The sequence below is a fragment of the Neovison vison genome, chromosome 5 (genome assembly GCF_020171115.1).
Source record: "Neovison vison isolate M4711 chromosome 5, ASM_NN_V1, whole genome shotgun sequence".
Lineage (NCBI taxonomy): Eukaryota > Metazoa > Chordata > Mammalia > Carnivora > Mustelidae > Neogale > Neogale vison.
In genome coordinates, this window is record NC_058095.1 from 38421025 (window position 1) to 38442181 (window position 21157).

A 21157-nucleotide genomic window follows, 5' to 3' on the forward strand; every position below is an offset into this window, starting at 1 on the left:
TGCTTAGATGTATGGGTGAGTGGACTTGATTTACATGTGGTAGCTTGCTTACCAGGACAAAGTTAGGGCATTGAATTGGATGCAGTTTGGCTGTGGCTCCATAGAGGGCGTAGAGGAGCCGAGAGAGCAGAGAGCAAAAGAACGTGCCTGGCTCCGTGAGTGTGCGCGCACTCAAGCCCTTGCCCTCCAGCCAGCCAGGAGGAGGGGCGGGTTGCCTCTAGCTGCTCCACCCTCACTTTGTGTCAGCAGGTAGAGAGCGTGATTGCAGGCCCAGGGGAGGGAGTCAGAGCTAGAACACCAATTACAAACCACAGGCTTCCTCCTCTAGGGAGTTGATCCAGAATTGTCTTTCTGGAAGGGAAGCACTCGAATCTTTCCGAACTTTCCAAGTCCATCCGTGATTCAGAGATACTGCTTTCTCCCTCTGGGATTTTCTGTGTTCCTGGTAGTGAATTGTTGCTGATGTATTTGCTACTTTGCTCCTTTTCTCTCTCAAGATTTGATCATTTTATATGTTGTTCGGGGAGAAAAAGAACATTTGTTAGAAAGGAGATTTCAGAAATGATTTTGGATCCTCTATAAGTGCTTTTTAGAGTTCTTGGGAACAGTAGCTCTAAGCCTGGAGTAAATGTTTGCCTTTGACCTGCATGGATTACTTTTTCAGGCTGCGGAATTTCTCGGCACCTACCTGCAGTGTGGGGCCCTTGGTCTGGTTGCAGAGTGAGAAGGTGGAAGAATAAGCTGTACTTGGTTAAGCAGTTGAAACCTTTTTTGAGCAGGACCTATAAAAGCATAATTGAATTTCTTTCACCCCCGTGGATTCCAGTGGGCCCGACAGCGCAACAGGTTTGCAGATTTCTTTTGAAATTCTTATTTTTCTCCCTCTGCCTCAGCAAAAGAGAAGGATCTATATAACAGGTTCATGTTCAGTTGCTTGGCTTTTCAGCACTTATTCCGAAGACTTTATAAGATTTTTTTTAACTTGACCTCTGAACACGGCAGGCTTTATGGTTGAAGTGCATTTATATTTACTTAAGGGTGCACACTTTAATATCTTAGAACTAAAGTTTTGTTTGTACAAAGACCCAAATTCGCAAGTGTGCCTAGAAATAGCACAGATCTACTCTCCTCAGGCTTATTTTTACTTTTTCAGGATGTTCTACTCAGAGCCTGTAGACTAATCACCTCCCTACTCCCCCTATCTTTTATTCCCCACCCCCTCGAGGAATTTGAAAACGTGTTAGGAATAGTTCTTTGTTTTACTTAAGAATGTGGAAAATTACAGATTATAAGATCTGGATAAGAAAGTAGTTTCTAAAAGCATCTCATGGGATATCAAAGCGCTCGGCATTCTCAAGCAGGAGAATAAAAGTTGGAATCCCCAAGAGAGAATGGAAAATAAAGATAGAAATATCATTTAACTGGGAAAAATAATCGGAAAGCTAACCTTTCGAGATACTCTTCTAATTGTGAAAGTTGGAAAAGGTGGTGAGACTCAGGATTATCCTGTACTCTGTGAAGACATATAAATTAGCATCTAATTTGTAGGCAAATTTAGGTAGAACATTAAAAATGATAGCATTTTTAACTTCATGAAAAGTATTATAAATTCCACGGGCCTAGAACTTTGGCTGCACTAAAATACAGTTTAATGAGGAAACTTTTGTGAATTCATGTTGTAGCATCTTTGGACGTCTCTCAAGGTGTGGCCTGAAGTATTGTACCCTCTCCTTCTCCATTGAAAAAAAAAAAACAAACCAAACACCTTTTTCCCCCTGTGATCTTTAGTCTTTTGCTGTTGACAAATTTTGTGGCTTCAAAAGGACCATCTCTTCATTTTCCGAGCTGGCGTTTTTCACTCTCACCTTCGATGCATGGCTTTCATTTTTTCCTTTGCCTGGTTTGGTTCATTAACGTCGGGTTTAGTGGTTCAGCAACTTGATACATATGGAAGACCAGCACCACACGAACTGACATAATAAAGGTTCAGAATGTAACATTTCACCTCAAGGAAAGTTGGAAATCCTGAAGAGAAGCGGTGGTATCCTTACTAATCACAGTGAAGATGGGAGAAAAAGACAGACCTGCTACAGAAGTGGGCTGAAGACACCGTCTGCCCCAACAGATCAGGAAAGCCACCTGTTTGTGGGAAGACACTTTAGAGAAAGGAAGGGCCCAGACTACGACTTGGCTTTCAGAAACTGAAGCATCAATTCTCTTTTCCCCCATTTGTCTGGATCTGAGAAGCTGCACTTGGAATTGGTTGGTGGAAGCGGTATGTATGGCCGAAGTGCATTGCTGCAGCTGGTAGCATGAGTGGTGGCCACCAGCTGCAGCTGGCTGCCCTCTGGCCCTGGCTGCTGATGGCTACCCTGCAGGCAGGCTTTGGACGCACAGGACTGGTACTGGCGGCAGCGGTGGAGTCGGAAAGATCAGCAGAGCAGAAAGCTATTATCAGAGTGATCCCCTTGAAAATGGACCCCACAGGAAAACTGAATCTCACTTTGGAAGGCGTTTTTGCTGGTGTTGCTGAAATAACTCCAGCAGAAGGAAAACTAATGCAGGTAAGGACAATTTATTACATTTCACTTTCCATCTGTTCGAATTATGCCTTTCTTCTTTTGTGTCTCAAGCCAAATGCCATGCAAGAGCTTCTGCTGTTTAGTTTTCTGTTTGTTTCCTCTTTTAAAGATAATGCCTTACTGGCATTCTAAAACATCTTGTTTTATGCTAAAGAAGAGACACATAAAATTCCATATTTTAGAAGATCATCTGGTTGTTTTTAACTCCGATATTACATTGCCTCTTTAGATCCGCGTAATAAGGCCATTCTTTGCAAGTGATGTATTCTGGACACTGTTTTTTGGTAGATTAAATATACGGATTTCTATTTAATTGACATGAGGATCGTACTTTATATCCTGTTTAAAATCGAAGTGAACACAAAAGAGGTTGATTTTTTTTTATTGAAGTAAAATTGGTATATAACATTATTTAGTTTCATGTGTACAATGTAATAATTTCATATTGTATGCATTACAAAGTGATCACCGCAGTAAGTCTAGTGACCATCTGTTACCATGCACTTGTGAGGAGGTTGTAATGGTCAGCAGCACCCTGAAATTCTAGAACGTCCTTGGAGCATATTTGATCACTGTGTCACTTCTAAAATTCAGTCAAGCTTGAATGCTACGGCAAGCTTTATACCACGTGTAGCACCCTATTGCTAAGCCCAAAATGGAGAGGATTGCATTACAAAATGGACACAAGGTGTAAACTTGCCTCCTTTGGTCTTGTCTACACATAATTTTATTTTTGAAAAAAATTTAATGGGTTTTTTTTTTTCCCACTGACCCACAAAGCTTTTCAGACACAGTTTCTTAGGCTTTCAGGCTGTGAATTTTGTCTATAATTCATTCATAGCCTACCTTTTTGTATTGAATTTATGAACTGACTGGGCCATAGCTTTTCATAGACAAATTGTTCATTCCCCCTGGTGAACATGAGCCCAAAAGGCTGTATTTTTTTTTACTGTGGCATTCTTGTGTCTTATTCCATAGAATTATGTTCCTTATTGATTAAAATTCACTTTACAAAAGGGCATTTCTTTCTGTAGCTCTTGTGCATAGGTTAAGATGTTATTAAATATGATTTACTTCAGCATTTGGCCTCAGATTTTAATTGTGTGATATGAATAGAACCAAAGATTGTATGAATTCCAATTTTTGTCTACTTAAAGAAGGTGAGAAAATTTAACAAATTAAAGAACTCTTCCAAATATGTAATTTTACATATATGATTTTTGGTTCTTCGTGATCATTTTTTAGGCAACATTTTGAAACGGATAAGTGAAGTAGAAGAAGAATTAGATGAAATGGAGGGCTTGGCTATTCAGAAAAATGAACAGGCAAAAAGAATGTATCTGGAAAAAATGGCAAAAGAATTTTTAGATAAGAGTCTATTCACTTAATCTGAGTTCTAGGATGGAATTAGGAATATTTAAAAGTTGAACTTATAAATCATTTAACTATAACTGAAAAGGAAACTTTCTTCCTGAGCTTGCCTTGTTGATACCCTGAAGCATGAGGTGTATGCTCCATTTTCATTTTTTTCCATAAGTAGTTTTACTACAAAACCATATTTTGATATTTCTGAGGTCTTTGGGGAGCCATACTCTATGTCTTATTAATGTCCTGTGGCAGCATGTTCAATGGGTTAATTATATGCTGCATAAAATAGTGTCTTTTATTTTGTGTTGTCTTCTGTTACCATAAGGCTCTGTGTATGCATAAAGGAAAAGGTATATAACAGGGACTAGCTGGCATTCTCTTTGCCATTCATTATTTTACCAATCTTTATCATATCTTTGCTTATTCTACCTTTCTCACTCTGGTAAATCCTGCCAATCTTTTTTTTTTTTTTTTTTTTTAGCTATTTTAAAAATGTTGTTTCTTTACTTTGTGAAGAGGGAATTTCATTGTATCTATTATTTAACAAGGCTTTTTGTATTTTATTATTGGGTAGTTTACATTATTGGCAATTTTTAGTCTTTACTTTTTCTGTTCACATAAGCTTCTTTGAGGTCATTAATAAATTTGTACACTGGCCTAATATTAATCACTGGATACTCTCAGTATTGGTCCTGGTTTATTGTCTGTTAATCAATTTTTGATCCACAATAGTAACTGAATTTTCTTAATAACTTCTTAAGAGAGACTTTATTTTAAAAATACAAAACAACTTTTTGGATGATATGCACCAATTTTTCTTTATCTACTATTTGATTAATTCTTTCAAAGAACTCTAGTGTGTTAGGAACACATGGTTTACACTTCTAGAATCCATGCTGTTTGGTCCTTATCAGATTACACGACAGTGGTTAACCAAGCCTTCCTTGTAACTGAAGTTTGTATCTCCTAGATTCGTGCTTTGCTGCCCTTCAGCTTGCTTGATAGATAGCTGTACCCTGGTGCCACAGAACTGAAGGCAGTCTTCTCTGTTGGCCTTGAGGAATTTTAAATAATTCAATGTATCCTTCTGCTGTGAATTATTCTAGCTGTCTATTAAGTTTGATTGTCTCCAAAGACGTAGTCAGGCCTTTGTAAAATCGGCAGTGTTCTGCACTAGGAAACGTAAAGGTACAAGAACAGTGTCTTAAAAAATAAATAGTAACCTTGCTGTGGTTTCTGGAATTCCCAGATAGTTTCAGAAATTTTGACATTTCTCTACATTTTGTTCAATTAATCCATGTCAAGGAAACTTTCCAGCTCTTCTAATTCCTTGTCTGTGTCTGGTAAAAAGCACTAAATGATAGTGGTTATAACTTCTTACTGTTTTTATTTTTCATCTGAATATATATATTTTTCTCGTGGTTTATACCATTGTTGATGAAAAATGTGCTAGAGCATATGCATTGTCTAACTGTCCTGTCTTCTGGTTTATTTACCTTTGGTCAAGGTTTGTTTCTGTTATTTCTAGTAATATTGTTGTTACCACTTCTATAAATGATTACAGCCCCATTTTCTTTTCCAATTCCTGTTCCTTATTTATAAATGTCACTCAGAAGGACAACCTGAAAACAATCCTTTTTCTCAAAGCAAAAAAGCAAGAGGATTGTAACCAAAAAATTGCACAAAAGAGGTCAACAGTTCTTTGACGGTCACACTCTTCCTGCTCAGCGGTTTGTCCTGGATTTTCTTAGACTTTAGGATAAAGTTATGATCCAGATTAGAATGTACTGTCCTGAGGCTTCAGACCTACAGTGTCAGCTTGGTGGTTTAACATTGGGCCACTAGCAGTGAACACCTCCTGGACAAATTCCCCCTTGTGCAATGTCTCTGCTTGCCCCTTCACTTACCTATTAGTCAACACGTAGCTGTCCTATCTTGGCCTTTTTGCTTTATTTGTAATCAGGGCCTGGAATGAATTATTTGAGGAGGGAGAGAAATCTTTATAATTAAAGCTTTGGCCAAAACCAGAGAGAGAATGCTTTAGCAGGTCATTGTTGTCTAAGTGACTACACTGCGACTCAAGGGGCTGGACTTCAGCTCTGATTCTGTCACTATGTAGTTGGGTGATTTGGGACAAGATGATTTTTACCTCTCTAGGCTTTAGATTCCCCATCTGTAAAAATGAGAGATTCAAATATAATAGTGCATTGCAAATGTGTGCTGTTCACTTTACATGTATTAGTTTGTTGCCTCCTCATAATAACTTTGTGAGAAAAGTACAGTACTTCTATTCTTCACATTTTACAGATAAGGAAACTGAGACTCAAGGTGTTATTATCTGCCAAGGTCATATGGCTAGTAGGTGGCATAGTTGGAACTTGAACCCTAGAGCCCAGGCTTTTCCAGCTCTAAAATTCTGCACATCAAAGAATGCCACAGATGAACAGAACACCAGTGTGGGCGCTGAATAAATGATTCATTTATTTCCAGACTCAAAAGGCGTGAAAATGATGAGTACTGTTTTCTGAGGTTGACCCAGAATACCCAATATCCTGCTAATTTCTAATGATCTCTGTATTCCTTCTGTTTCTCTCATTTGTGTTTCATTTGCAAAGATATTTGTACATCAGAATGTTTATTTAGTCAGTATCTACCTTTTTATGTAACAACTTTTATTACCTTTCTCTTCATTTTATAACAGACCATGGTAGGTTATCTAATACAGGAACCTGACGTCATAAACTTTGAAATAGCTTATGCATTTCTTTGCACAAGTTGGGGCTACTTGGAAGCAGAGATTTCAAAGTTTTGGGATTTTGTTTTGAGACAGACTTTAAAAGAAGTATAAATATTCAAGGCACAGTCAACCCTCAAGTTATTTATGTTAATGGAGGTGCAGAATATCCAATTAATTTATAATTGACTTTGGAACAGAGTCAGAAGTACACCCTCAAATGGAGTTCCACTGTGTGCACTAACAATCTGAGGTGCTTGCCTTCTACAGTCCCAGCCCAGAGCCTCTCTTGACTTGGCTTTGTTGTAGGAAGACTGGCACCCAGAGGAGAGAAGGAAGCTACAGAATATGCTTAATGATAAATTTTCAAGTTAAGAAGATATCTCTTTTTTAAGCACCCATCAAACACATTTGTATATGTAATAGTTCTTAAATTTCATGTGGAAATCCAGCAAATATTTTGTAAATTTGAACCATAAATCGCTATGGTTAATAGGAGGCAATAAATGAGCTGTACCTCTGCTCTTACACCTGTGAGGCTATTTAATGTTTATTTAGCTGATTCTGGGGGTAGACATTTCCTTGGTTTTTGTAGTAAAGAGTTTGTGTGTGTTGTAATTTTATGTAAAAGTTAGCCATAGTTTATTATTTTTTTAATTATTTACTTGTGAGAGAGTGCGAGCAGGGGATTGGGGAGTGGGAGAGGGAGAGAGATTCCCAAGTGGACTCTCTGATGAGCAGGGAGCCCAATGTGGGGCTCGATGTGGGGCTCCATGCAAGGCTTAATCTCATGACCCTGAGCTCATGAGCTGAGCCGAGACCAAGAGTTGGATGTTTAACCAACCGTGTCACACAGGTGCCCAGCCACTATTACTTTTTACACAATATTAAATACATTTCTGGGGCTCCTGGTTTTTGTTGTTGTTGTTTTAAGTAGCTCCATGCCAGGCATAGAGCCCAGTGCAGGGCTTGAACTCACGACCCTGAGATCAAGATCTGGGCTGAGATCAAGAGTCAGATGCCTAACTGAGCAACGCAGGCTCCCCTGCTTGTTTTTGTTTTTAATAGAAGGGCTTTTACATTTTATTCACTGGAAAGTGTTGGATCTTTCTTTGCCCTTTTCCCCCCTCTTATTCCCTTCAAATTGCTAAGTGCAGTAGAGGAAAAAGATGTTATAAATGAGCACTGTACTACTGTAAATGTCCTATTAGGAACCAGCATTGGTAGGGTAGGGTATTGTTAGAGAAGAGTGTGGTAATGATGTTCCATTGAATTTACATAGTAGTTTTCTTCCAAGAAGCTTAAAATGATTCATAGATACCCGCAAGCCAAAGAAGAACAAGTAATATTTACTCCATTTTACAGGAAAGGGAACCTATTGGGGGTGAGAAAGCAAATAAATTATTACAAGAACAAAGTTGCACAGAGATGGACCCAATCTGCTTTGCAGGAGATAGATTAGTAATCCAATTTTTAAGGTTTCCAAGGATGTAGATCTCTCTGGGATCAGTTCTACAGAGTGGAAATTCTAAAAAGCTAAAATATTGTCCAAGGCTGAGATACTACTCTATTTGGGCCTGTGTTGCTCAGCATGATGATTCAGCTAAAAAACTGTTGGTCAAGTGGTTTACCAACTTTATGTCTCAAAAAACCTTAAGAGCCCGTGCTCTGATCTTCATTCATTGTTCTATTATTGGGGCAAGAGCCAAAGTCTTTCCAACAACCTATAAGGCCCATCAGGATCTGCCTGGTGCCCTGACCTTTTACTTCCTCTCCCCTCACTCTGCCTTAGTCACTCTGACTAAGGACTTATCATCCTTCAGGTAAGCCAGGCATACCACCACCTCAGGGCCTTTCCACTTGTTAGTCCCAGTTAATACCCCAGGTATTTTCTTCTTGTAGTCTCTCAGGTGTCACCCCCAAGAATCAAATATACCTTCTCAGTGAGGCCTTCTTAGACTGTCCTATTCTGAAGGGCTCTTCCTTCCCTCCTGGGCTCATATTCTCCATCCCTGCTTTGTTTTTCTTTATAAACAAACATGTGACACGGTAATATTTTACTTCTATACTCATCTCTGTCCCCTCAGTGGAATATGAGCTCTGTGAAAGTAGGAACTTTTTGTCTCCTTAGTTCAGAGACATATTCTTGGGAGCAGTGCCTTTGGGTACTTAGTGCCTCAGACATAATAGGTACACAGTAACTATTTACTGAATAAATGTAAGGAACATGATGGTGGTGCTGAGTAACTCTAATAGCTGGGAGATAACTTTAGGATGAAACAGATTTATTTGTCATTCACATTTTAAGTATACTATGAGGTCAATTATTTTGAGTGCTTTGGGTTTGGTAGGACTTGCTCTATTCCTTTATTCCAGCATAGCATCTCCTTGATTGCTGCTTCTAAATTGTAAACATGGCTATAATCAATATATTTGAGGTGCTTCTTTACACAGCATTTATTTGGTTTAATAGATAGCTCAGCCTCCGCTTTTTAGGAAATTCTGATTTTTGAGGAAAGATATATTGGGGTACTACTTTAAATCTGCGATTTTAAGATATTGGCACACTTCTTTTTTTTTTTTTTTTTAAGATTTTATTTATTTATTTGACAGAGAGAGAGATCACAAGTAGGCAGAGAGGCAGGCAGAGAGAGAGGAAGCAGGCTCCCTGCTGAGCAGAGAGCCTGATTCGGGGCTTGATCCCAGGACCCTGAGATTATAACCTGAGCAGAATGCAGAGGCTTTAACCCACTGAGCCACCCAGGTGCCCCTATTGGCACATTTCTAAAGGACCTCACCTTCTTAGTCCTTAAGCTTATGATTCCCAATTCTGGTTTTAAGATACCCTAACACAGTGATTAAAAAAAAAAAAAAAAAAAAAGATTTTATTTATTTTTTTGAGAGAGCGAAAAAGCACAGAGGGAGAGTGAGAGGGAGAAGAAGACTCCCTACTGAGCAGAGAACCCGATGTGGGACTTGATCCCAGGATCCTGAGATCGTGACCTAGGTTGGAAGGCAGACGCTTAACCGACTGAGCCAACCAGGCGTCCCAACACAGTGATTTTTAATCTTTTTTTGGTGTCACAGTCTCCTTTGAGGATTTGAGAAAAGTTGCTGACCACATGCACTTAAAATACAATTTTACCTAAAATCTCAGTGAATTGAGAGGATCTTTGACATACAGGGATCTAAGGACTCTAGACTAATGCCTGCTATCCTAGAAGTATCCCAGTTATTTCAAGAAGCAATACCAAATTCTCAAACCGAATCTACCCTCAGCTTACTTAATTTGAAAAGTATTTGTATAGGGGCATCTTGGTGGCTCAGTTGATTGGGCAGCCAACTCTCGATTTGATTTTGGGTGGTGGCATCGGGGTTCTGGGATTGAGCCCCTGTCAGGCTCTGTGCTCAGCCTAGAGTCTGCTTGTTCCTCTCCCTGTCCCTCCCCCTGTTCATGCACACCCTCTCTCTCTAAAATAAATAAAATACTGGGGGAAAAAATGTTTGTATATATTACTTGAAGTCAAATAAACAACAATATTATGGTTCAGTTATAAGAAGGTTGTCTTGACCTAAGATGACCTCAGATGTTAAAATTGGTATATGAGAAGGATCTGCTTATGTTGATTTAGCAAAGGAATTGTGCTCTCCAAATATTAAGTGGAACTGCATCAATTCAAGAAATGCTTACAACCCTTTCATTATGGTGTTTTCACTGAAAGGTCCATAAGAATAAAGGATATTTTACTAATTTTTTTCAATATAAGTAGAACAATATGTGTCTGTTTGATTACTAAATTCAAAAAACAGAGGCTGTGAAACTTTGGTTACTTTCTGGTTTTTTTTTTTTTTTTATTTCTATCCTTTACTCTCTACTGCTTTCCCTAGAGTAGAATTCCTTGGGCCCTTAAATTTCTATTTGCTATAATGGAAAACTTTGTATCTTTAAAAAGAAAATGTTTATTGTTGCTTGCTTGTTTGTTTTTTAAAATATCAGATAAGCTACTTTAGCTACTCTAATTTTTTTTAAAGATTATTTATTTATTTGACAGAGAGAGATCACAAGTAGACAGAGAAGCAGTCAGAGAGAGAGAGAGGGAAGCAGGCTCCCTGCTGAGCAGAGAGCCCAATTCAGGACTCCATCTAAGAACCCTGAGATCATGACCTGAGCCGAAGGCAGTGGCTTAACCCACTGAGCCACCTAGGCACCCCTAGCTACTCTAATTTTGATGTGGGTTCTAAACGTACAGTACAGCTCATGTTTTGTTTGATACTTTTTAACATATTAGAATTTGTGTTTAATATGCAAATTCAGAAACACCAAATTAATCAAAGTGATTTAATTAGAGGCTTTTTTTTTAAAGATTTAATTTATTTATTTAACACAGAGAGAGAGAGAGAGAGAGATTACAAGTAGGCAGAGCAGCAGGCGGGGGGTGGGGGGAAGCAGGCTCCCTGTTGAGCAGAAAGCCCAATGCAGGGCTTGATCCCAGGACCCTGAGATCATGACCTGAGCTGAAGGCAGAAGCTTAACCCACTGCCACTTAAGGCAGCCCCTTAAGTTAGAGGTTTTTTGAGAGTTATAAACACAGGCACACATTTTTCTTGGGGACAGGAAATTAGTTTATTAAGAAATTATGACCCCTGGAATTTGAAGTGGTGGTAGTTGTTCAAGATGGCAACATAACTATCTTCAAGACCGCTGTTTGTTTTTTTAAAAAATCTAGGATACTTCTGTTATGATGGAAAGCAACCATAATACAACTATAATTTAAGAAGTATCATGTGCCTACCAATTTTATGTGTGCTTATATATCAAAAGGGTACTATTATGCATATATAAATATATGATTGGAAAATACTATTGCTGTTGTTATTTCTGTAGAATAATTTGGATGAGACTGTAGGCTTTATGTTTTATGTCTATTGATCTTGCTCTTTCCTAAAAATTGATTATGGATTCTCATTCTTTTTTCCCTAAACCATTTTGTCCAGAAAGAAAAGAAAAATCTTTTATGTAATTCAGGTTTCAGGTTCTTTCACTTTTGTATCTTCTGCTTGGAACCATGTTGGTATCTGAATTTATAGTTCTGTGGCCAAGATGTTTTAAAACTTTGTGAGGGACTTTATTGGACTTATACTAGAATTAAAGCCTATTCAGTTTTCCCTACCTAGGGTAAAATACAGGGCAGGCTCTTCCACTTGTAAAATACAATCATCAAATTTCAAGCTAGAAAAAACACCTAATCCAATCATTTCATTTTGCAGATGAAGAAATAGAGAGATTAATATCTTGCCAAAGAGCTGCCAATCTACTGCCATATCTTACTGGCCAGCATTTTTAGCAAACCATATTTATTTTAAATTTTTTGGGGGTCATTGCAGGGAGATTAAAAAGCAGATGTTGGCAGAGATTTTTCCCTGGAGCATTCCAGTAAGAAGATATTACAGATTGCCATAGGGTCTCTTTCCTCTTTGATCCCTAATCAACCAGAAGGCATACTTTAAAATAAGTAAAGAAAGAAACAATCCCTTGCCATACCCTAGCATTACTTTACATGGTGCATATGTCTTTTATTCTGCTGTAGGTACCCTGTTGATATTCTGTTGTAGATAGCCTGGACTGTCTCCTCAAAGCGTGAAAGACTTTTTTATGAAATCTATGCCAAGAATCTTACCGAGACTGGGGGCTGCACCCGAGTCTCTCAGTGTTTTAAAATGTGGATCTCCTGCTGTGTGCCAAATGCTGTGAGAGCTGTGACAGGTCCAGAAGGAAAACGAAGAACAGCACCCTAGCCTAGTCCTACTGGGGAAAATAGCAGAAGACAGTACGAGATAAATGCCAAGCAAGAGGTGTAGGCATGGGTGCATTAGAATGCGAGTTGGATTCTCTCGGGAGTCTTTCAAATGACTGTACTAGTTCTGTTTCATCCCCTAGGACTGAAGAAAAAGCAAACAAAAAGCCCATAAGATTTTAACCCAAGCAACTGCAAGTAGCTTCAAGCTGCAGGACAGCTACAAGCCAGTCATACCTTCTAATGTTCACTGTTGTCAGTTAAATACGGGCTATAATATTGCCTGTATAAATATTCCTGTATGTATAAAAACTCATTTGTAGCATTTTCTTTCCTTTTATTTAAAAAAAAAAGATTTTATTTATTTATTTGACAGATATCACAAGTAGGCAGAGAGGCAGGCAGAAAGAGAGGGGAAGCAGGCTCCCCACTAAGCAGAGAGCCCGATGCAGGGCTCGATCCCAGGACCCTGAGATCATGACCTGAACCAAAAGCAAAGGCTTAACCCACTGAGCCACCGAGGCACCCCTGTAGCATTTTCATTAGAATTTCAAATAAACACCGTGGTTTTCTTCTCAAATTGCAAACTTTCAAAAATGTACAAGAAATTCCTGTTAAGTTGTAAAATTAAAGCAGAAAATTTAGCTTTAAACAGAATTCAGCATATTAGGAGATCTGTTTGAATTGAGAATCTTAGTAGCTCAATTATAATTCTTTACAAACTGCATAAAAGAAGAAATAAATACTAAGACTATGTAGAAGGTGAATACTATTTGAATATCATCCCTATTCAGCAAAATTTGTTTCTAATACCAATGTATTAAAAAATTACTGAGTAGTCATCCATATCTGTTATTTCCATTCTCTTATCCATTTATTTGACAGACAGAGATCACAGATAGGCAGGGAGCAGGGGGTGGGGAGGAAGCAGGCTCCCCACAGAGCAGAGAGCCCAATGTGGGGCTTGATCCTAGGGCCCTAAGATCATGACCTGAGCTGAAGGCAGTGGCTTTAACCCACTGAGCCACCCAGGTGCCCCTATTTCCATTCTCTTAAATGTATTGTGACTTTAGTAAATTATGAGGGAGATGGACACGAACTGTAGAAAAATGTATGGGTCTGCTGTGATGACAACAGTGAGCTTTTACCTGCTCTGAAGTTAGTAAACCATATGGTTATACATCATATATTTTTATCACTATTAGAAATCATGTGGAATGGGCGCCTGGGTGGCTCAGTGGGTTAAGCCGCTGCCTTCGGCTCAGGTCATGATCTCAGGGTCCTGGAATCGAGTCCCGCATCGGGCTCTCTGCTCAGCAGGGAGCGTGCTTCCTTCTCTCTCTCTCTGCTTGCCTCTCTGCCTACTTGTGATCTCTCTCTGTCAAATAAATAAATAAAATCTTAAAAAAAAAAAAAAAGAAAGAAATCATGTGGAATTTAGTTGTCCCCTTTGGGTATATGAAAAGTCCATAGGTGCCTTATGACCATTTAAAAAGTAAGAGTAAGTCACATAACCTATCATCTGTTGGGGTACAGTTGGTAGAGTAACTAAATAATCTGAAGATTCTGGGGCACCTGGGTTGTTCAGTCAGTCACACGCCTGCTTTTGGCTCGGGTCATGATCTTGGGATCATGGGATCGAGACCCGCATCAGGCTCCCTGCTCAGCAGGGGATCCTGCTGTCCCTCTCCCTTTGCCCCTCCCTCTGCTCATGAGCGCGCTCTCTCTCTCTCAAATAAATAAATAAAATCTTTAAAAAAAAATCTTTACGATGCTTTCTAGCTCTAAACAGAGTTTATGTTTACCGTAGAAACAGACTTATTACAAAGTGACATGTAACGTGCTTATTTATTTCTTTTCCTTGAGATAAAATGTATTTGGTAAGTAGTACAAAAAATCTCACCAAATTCCTTAAAGTCACACAACAAATTGTTAGCAAAATGAAGCATCAGAGTCAAGGGCAGTCCCAGTCCCCTTGTCCTGTACTGTCTTTACATTCAGTTAAAGCACACAAAAATGAGTTTTTCTCTGGAGATACATATTTTAAAATATCTGCAGTGGCTGGAGGACCCTTATTCTAAATTCTTCATTGAGGTGTCTCAGTGACCAAGCCACACTGACTTCAATCATGAGCCTACATCTAAGTGAATCTGAACCTTTGGAAAGGCTTGGCAAAGCCGTAGATAACCTAGAGCCAGTCTGGGCCATAGCAGTAAAAGGATGATGTGTCTGATTCTAAAATACTTTGTGAAGTTGAATTATCAAAGAGAAGTTGAATAATTACACTAGAAATAAGGATTTGAGAGCAGCTGGTAGGTGTTCATGTGTGGCACTAAGGGATAGAGCTCTGGTCTATACGCATCTGGAGGCATCTGGGAGGAGTGGAGATGGGGCCATCTGATTAGTAACTATGCCTTGTTATTAAACCGTGACTTTCTGCATTGTATATCCCTCAGAGTTGGAAAACTTCCGCTGGCAAAAAAAAGAGAAGGGCTGCCGTGCTGTTGCTGAAGGCCATCCAGTAGACACAAAAGCGCCTTCTTACAGGCCTGCAGCAGGGGCAGCCTGTACGGGCAGGCCCGGTCCTCTCAAAGACTGGGAATCCGATTCTTTCCCCAGGGGGTTTCCAACTAGTTTGCACTTCAGAAAAATCTTTTCTTTCTCCTGCTGTTCACGCCCTGCAAAGAATTTTCTTCCAACCAAAGAAATTGTTTTATAATCAAAGATCCTTGTCCTTAGTTGTTGGACATCAAAAAAAGTTTGGAGGAGACTGGGGGATTATGTGAGCGCCTAGAATTTATTTTGAATGCAAACTCACAACATTAGTAAGTCCTCCTAAAGAATATACTCATCTCAGAGTTGGGAAAGAACCTAGTAGAACTTAAGTGTGTATTTCTCCTTGGTTGGATGTACCCCCAAAGCTAGCTACAAATGAGATGGATAGCTCTATCTGGACTTAATTCCTGTATGTTTGGTTCTTGAGGTTCTTACTGGAAGAGGGACCATTACCCTACCTGTCCCTTTCAAACCTAATATGGGGAAACATGAGGATCTACTCGTCAACTTGAAACAACCAAAAATCTTTTTTAACCTTCAATACTTCAACTTTTGGGGAATTTGGGGTTTCTCCCAGGGCCGTTGATGATCTCACCAATGTTGGGAGCCACATTCCCTGCATTCCCTGCTGTCTCCAAGGTGTGGATGATGTCATTTTCTCTCACAAAGGAAAACCTCAGCACCCTGAGGGCCTGAACTCAGGTCTTGGCAGGTAAATGAAGGAGGAACTTAACTTCTGGATTTAAACTGTTTGATTGACTCCGGCTTAAAGAGACACAACCATGCTAAATACTAGCTTCACAGCCTCATCTCTGGGGCCTGAATAGACCATTTATTGTTCAGGGAGAATAAATACTACATCTTTAAGATATCATTTTCTGGACCAGAACAATGATTAATATTTTGGTTCTTGCAGTAGGGACATTTATTGGCCGTTGTTCTAAGAGATTATGGCTCCTTCTTAAATATCCTCTGAATCCGTGAATTTTTCCAAGCTTTTCTGAGATCCATTTATGCATTATCTGACTTTCCTTCCTCAAGGAGATTAACAACAACAAAAACAAGAATTAGAAAAAATAAAGTGATGGATAGGACAGATTTAGGCGGAGTTATGCCCTGGACAAAGTACATTCTTGTTATTTTAATCTTGGCTCTGTGGTTATGAACAGAAGAGACTATTTGGTCTAGGAGACGTCCAATCTCTTCTGTCCCTTCACTGCAACCACAAAGCAGTGGTTGGAAATAGAATTCCAGGAACACCAAAAATGCTCACAGTTTCCAATAGTGGCAGCTCCAGTGCCCCCACAAGGATTCTTTGAGCACTCTTCCTCACTGCCTTCTTGTGGTATCCTTGTGGTTGGGAGCCTACATCATCAATCACAAAGGCTTGCCCTGAAGACAAACCTGGTAGAAATGTCAGTTGTCTACCTTTGCCACCAAAAACAATCCTTTATATTTTTATTCTGTTCTAAACTAATATGCTCTAGGTTTTTAGAGAAAAGACAGTTTCTTTGAAGGAATCTTCAACTGACCATTCTCACAAAATTTTAAGAGCACGAGTTTGTACTAGGAAGGTAAGTCAGAATGTGCGGGCTAGACAGGATTTGCCAGAGGTCTTTACTCTGCTTAGCAGTGTCAGATTAACTTGCCTATGTTACTCCTATGCAGGTATACGATTACACTTTGGGTTTTTTGTTTTGTTTTTTATACTAAGAGTATATGGGTAAATTCACTGAAATTTAAGAATGTCCCTTTTAAAAGTTTATAAAGGGGAGTAGGGAATTGAACTGTAAGAGAAGGGCCTAACCTGCAACCGTTCATTATCATAATCTTATTTCTCCTGAGTCGATGTGTACTTGAACCAAATTAATAACATTACATGAAATGCCCTAGTTTTTTCCAGCAATATCAATCTTAAAGGCGTGGAACAGGACTTGGCATTTTGTTTCCATTTTTATTGTTTTGTTTTCTAAAGGGAAGTTTGAGTTGGAGCCTATCTGGCAGGATTCCATGCTTCTACCAAACCACCTGTCCTGGCAGAGACAATGGAATCAAAAGTCAAGTTCTTTATGACTGCACCTGCCTTGTAAGTGCTGCCAGAAGATCTAATTTTTCTCCTGTAGCCAAGCTCTACCCAGAAACCATAGTATTTGGCACCCAAACAGTGGGCGCATACACCTCAAAACATGGGTGTCCCAATTTTAGGAGAATGAGTACTGGTTCTCCGTTGACTTCTAAGGTGTTCTTTTGCGTTATATTCAATGATTATTTTAAACTGTTTATCAAATGGAGGAGATGTAGCTTTCTGGTTCACTGGTTTTCAAAATTTTTTGGTCAGAATCTACCAAGGATGATGGATCACTTGGTAATTTATTATTTAGAAAAGCGTGAAGGAGAATAGGATCTACTTAAAACAGATCAGGAACCTTATCTCCAAAGTCAGAACACCATGTAGTGTTTTCCACGAGAAGACGCTACCATTTCTCCCTGCCTCTTCCATTTCCCAGAAATATACGCTACCCTGTGGGTCACCAGTTGAACACACTCTGACTAAGCGATTGTTTTGGAGGCTATCTAACTTCCTTGATGAGGACGTTTTCCTTTTGAATTATCAGACTGTATCTTGGGTTCCCTTAGGGCAGAGTTACTTCATTGTGTCCTAACTTGATGTATGACTAGAGGCCTTCTGGCCTAAGAACATAATTTCTGTCACCAATCAGATAGTTGAAAATAATATGCTCACCAAATAGTGATCTTTACACAGTATTCCCATATAATGATATAATAATAAGGCATAAAGCGTGTTCTAAAATGAGTGACAACATCCTTCAGTGAACAGAGCTCTCAGTAGTCTTGTGTTTTGTTTTTCGTAACTATTTATTTTAGAGAGAGAGAGTGTGGGTGCACAGAGTGGGGGGTGAAGAGGGAGAGAGACACTTAAGCAGACTCCACACTGAGTCCTAACGTGGGGCCCGTTGTGAGCCCAACATCGGGCTTGATCTCATGACTGTGAGATCACAGCTCTGAGATCACCACCTGAGCCAAAACCAAGAGTCTGATGCTTTATCTACTGAGCTACTCAGGCACCTCAGTAGTCTTGTGTTTTAATCTCAGCTCTGATCCTTGAGGAAAAATCCTTAACTTCTTTGAGCCTTGTGTCCTCATGAGTAAAATGAGGATAATAGGTGCCTGGTGGCTCAGTTGGTTAAACATCCAAGTTTTGATTTTGGCTCAGGTCATGATCTCAGGGTCGTGAGACTGAACCCTATCCTGGGCTCTGTGCCAGGTGGAGTCTCCTTCTCTCCCTCTCTTTTCCTCTGCCCCCCGCCCCTACTCACGCTTGTTCTCTCTCAAATAAATAAATAAATCTTCTAAAAAATAAAATAAAATGGGGATAATAGTAATAGTCTGCCAACCTGAAATGAAATGAGAATTGTCTTTGAAATTGCAAATGTTAAGGTATTGTTATTATTAATAGTGATTAGTTTTGAGCTCTTTCTCATTCACCTAATTACTGTAAGAAATATTAAGTTTGAGGGTTATTGATTTAAGCTCAGTTAACCTATTTTAATTCAATGTGGCATTATCCTAAAATACGCAAGAATAAGACTATTTCTGTTTTTTAATGTAGCTAAAAAGACAATGCTTTAGAGTCAAAATTTTGTGGGCCAAAGGGCAGACGAAATGTTATCATACTGTAGTAACAGGTAGCCTTAATGGCTTAGAGAATGACTAATGGCTTGTGGGTCCTAGGGTCAGAACTGAAGTTCTGTTTCTGCCTTGCTTGTGCCATGGTGAATCACTTGCCCTCCCTGGACCTTTGTACATGTTACTGGTCTATACTGGTGAGACCATTAGCTTCTTTCCAGGATCAATGAGGTGATCACTGACACAACACAAAACAGCTACTTTCCTCAGTTTTTACTACTCAAGAGTCAGAGGGATCCTAGAACCATATTACCTATCCCTCTTACATTTTCCCTTTTTGAAATTTTGGAGTATCCTTTTAATTGCTGTTGCCCTGAAACAGTGGCTCAGAAAGCAGAAGCTCTCACCTTCCTGTGTAGCTTTGCAGCTGCGTTCTAAGGGATAGAAGGAAAGGCATTCAGGACTGTGAAGGGAACTAATTTACACAGTTCATTATACTCGCGCTGTGCTGGTCCCAACATGTTGTTCTTTGAAGCTCAGCAGATAAGTTTCTCTAGCCTGCTTGGAAATTACCTCACAAGTCCCTGAGACTCCGAGTTCCCCATCTGAGAAGTATTAGATCAAAATGAGAGGGGTGCCTGGGTGGCTCAGTGGGTTGGGCCTCTGCCTTCGGCTTGGGTCGTGGTCTCGGGGTCCTGGGATTGGCCCCTGCATCGGGCTCTCTGCTCGGTGAGGAGCCTGCTTCCCCCTCTCTCTGCCTGCCTCTGCCTGCTTGTGATCTCTGTCAAATAAATAAATAAATTCTTTTTTAAAAAATTGAAAATAAGCAGTTTCAGTCATAGCATCTATCCCATATTGGTAGCCCAGAAGTCATTTTTAGGTAAAGATATCCTTTGAGGCATCTCAGAGACTAATTTGTGCAGTATGGAAAAAATCTATATTCCACACTGTAACTTTGCCTGTTTGAAGTCTCTCCCCAAAACAGGTAAATAATGGGATATAAAGGTAATTATGGGTTTTCTCATCTTTTCTACTTACCTGTTCCTTGTTGTGATTAAACACACATAGCTTATAACTCTTTTAGAAACAAACTGAATTGCCGTTATTACCCTTTCAACGCTTGCATGGTATTATAATCCATTTCAATCACAGTGTGACATAGTGGGAGCCAGGAGACAAATGTACGTGGGGAAGGTAGAAGGGGCTAATGTTTTCTCCTGTATTGGTTTTGGGAAGAGTCCTTCTCTAAAGGTACTTCATGAGGAAATCTTTTTTCTTCCCAAGGCCTAATAGAGATTAGTGAGAGATGTCTGCAAAGCTTTTGAAGCTCTTTGAAATAAAGGCATGGATAAACAGTCAGTATCATTGTTATTATCATTAAAAAGGAAAGCCCAGCATGTGATGTTTTGGGTCACTTCCAGCGGGCTTTTTTGATGTCTTTTTTGATGATGATTTCTTTTTTGACCTTTGCCTCTTGATATCTGTATACATTTATTGACACTGTTGGACAACGTCTTGAGATGCTAAGTAAGAGGGTGTTAAGAGTGAAATGTCTGCTAGCCTCCATTTCTATGGGTGGAATGTCTCAAATGTGTTTCAAGTATATAGTTCAGGGGCACCTGGGCAGTCGGGTAAGTGTCTGCCTTTGTCTCAGTCATGATCTCAGGGTCCTGGGATCGAGCCCCATATCAGGCTTCCTGCTCAGTAAGGAGTCTGCTTTTACCTCTGCCTCTCCCTCCGACTCGCAGGTGCTTTCACACTCTCTCTCTCAAATAAATAAAAATCTTTGAAAAAAAAAAATAGTTCAGGTTTCTGTCCTTGGATACCTTTATTGTTCAAGTCTGGTAAACTTGGTGGCAAACGTAGTTTAATATCTGAACACTTGAGTTTTTATTTCCAATTCTATTCTTTGCCAAGTTTTATAGGAAAATTTTCACCAGCGCAAATAAATACCAAATAACTTGGGATATCCATCTGTGTTCCATTTATGAGTTAGAGATAAATTAAAAGGAAGAAGCAGATATAAAGGATCTAAAAAACAAATATTATAGGAACTCCCTAGGGGCACCATAATAAATTCTGTACTTCAGAATGTAAATTATTTCATGCCAAAAATGATCATAATGATGTCCTTATACCAAAGATATCAAATAAAGGCTAAATATGTTCGGTTATAATGTATTGAGGCAGGAAAATGTAGCAGTACATTTTAGAAAGGCTTTCTATGGTACAGATTAAATTATAAAAGACTTCCTTCTGGTCCTTAGACAGCTAAATAAATCACATACTTTTATTTTGTGCCTTCTGTAGTCAAGAACTTGTGCTAATCAAAATATTCTCTTCCCTGATTGGCAGGTATATTTAAGAATTGAGTAGAATTAATACTCAATTTCTTCCTTTTTTTTTTTCCAATTTATTTATTTTCAGAAAAACAGTATTCATTATTTTTTCACCACACCCAGTGCTCCATGCAA

General features: G+C 39.2%; 1 protein-coding gene across 2 annotated transcripts in view; it reads left to right on the top strand.

The window, feature by feature from the left end:
* Window positions 1–297: 297 nt before the first annotated feature.
* The window catches only part of RNF43 (ring finger protein 43), a 63506-nt gene continuing 42646 nt past the window's right edge, over window positions 298–21157 (top strand). Inside the window, exons 1-2 of one of the 2 annotated variants that reach the window (XM_044248594.1) lie at window positions 298–846; window positions 1683–2564. In XM_044248594.1, coding sequence (XP_044104529.1) covers window positions 2313–2564 — 252 coding nt within the window. In that variant the 5' untranslated portion in view covers window positions 298–846; window positions 1683–2312. Of the gene's footprint in view, window positions 847–1682; window positions 2565–17059; window positions 17122–21157 lie in introns of those variants that run through there. The other variant, XM_044248595.1, reaches the window with a different exon arrangement.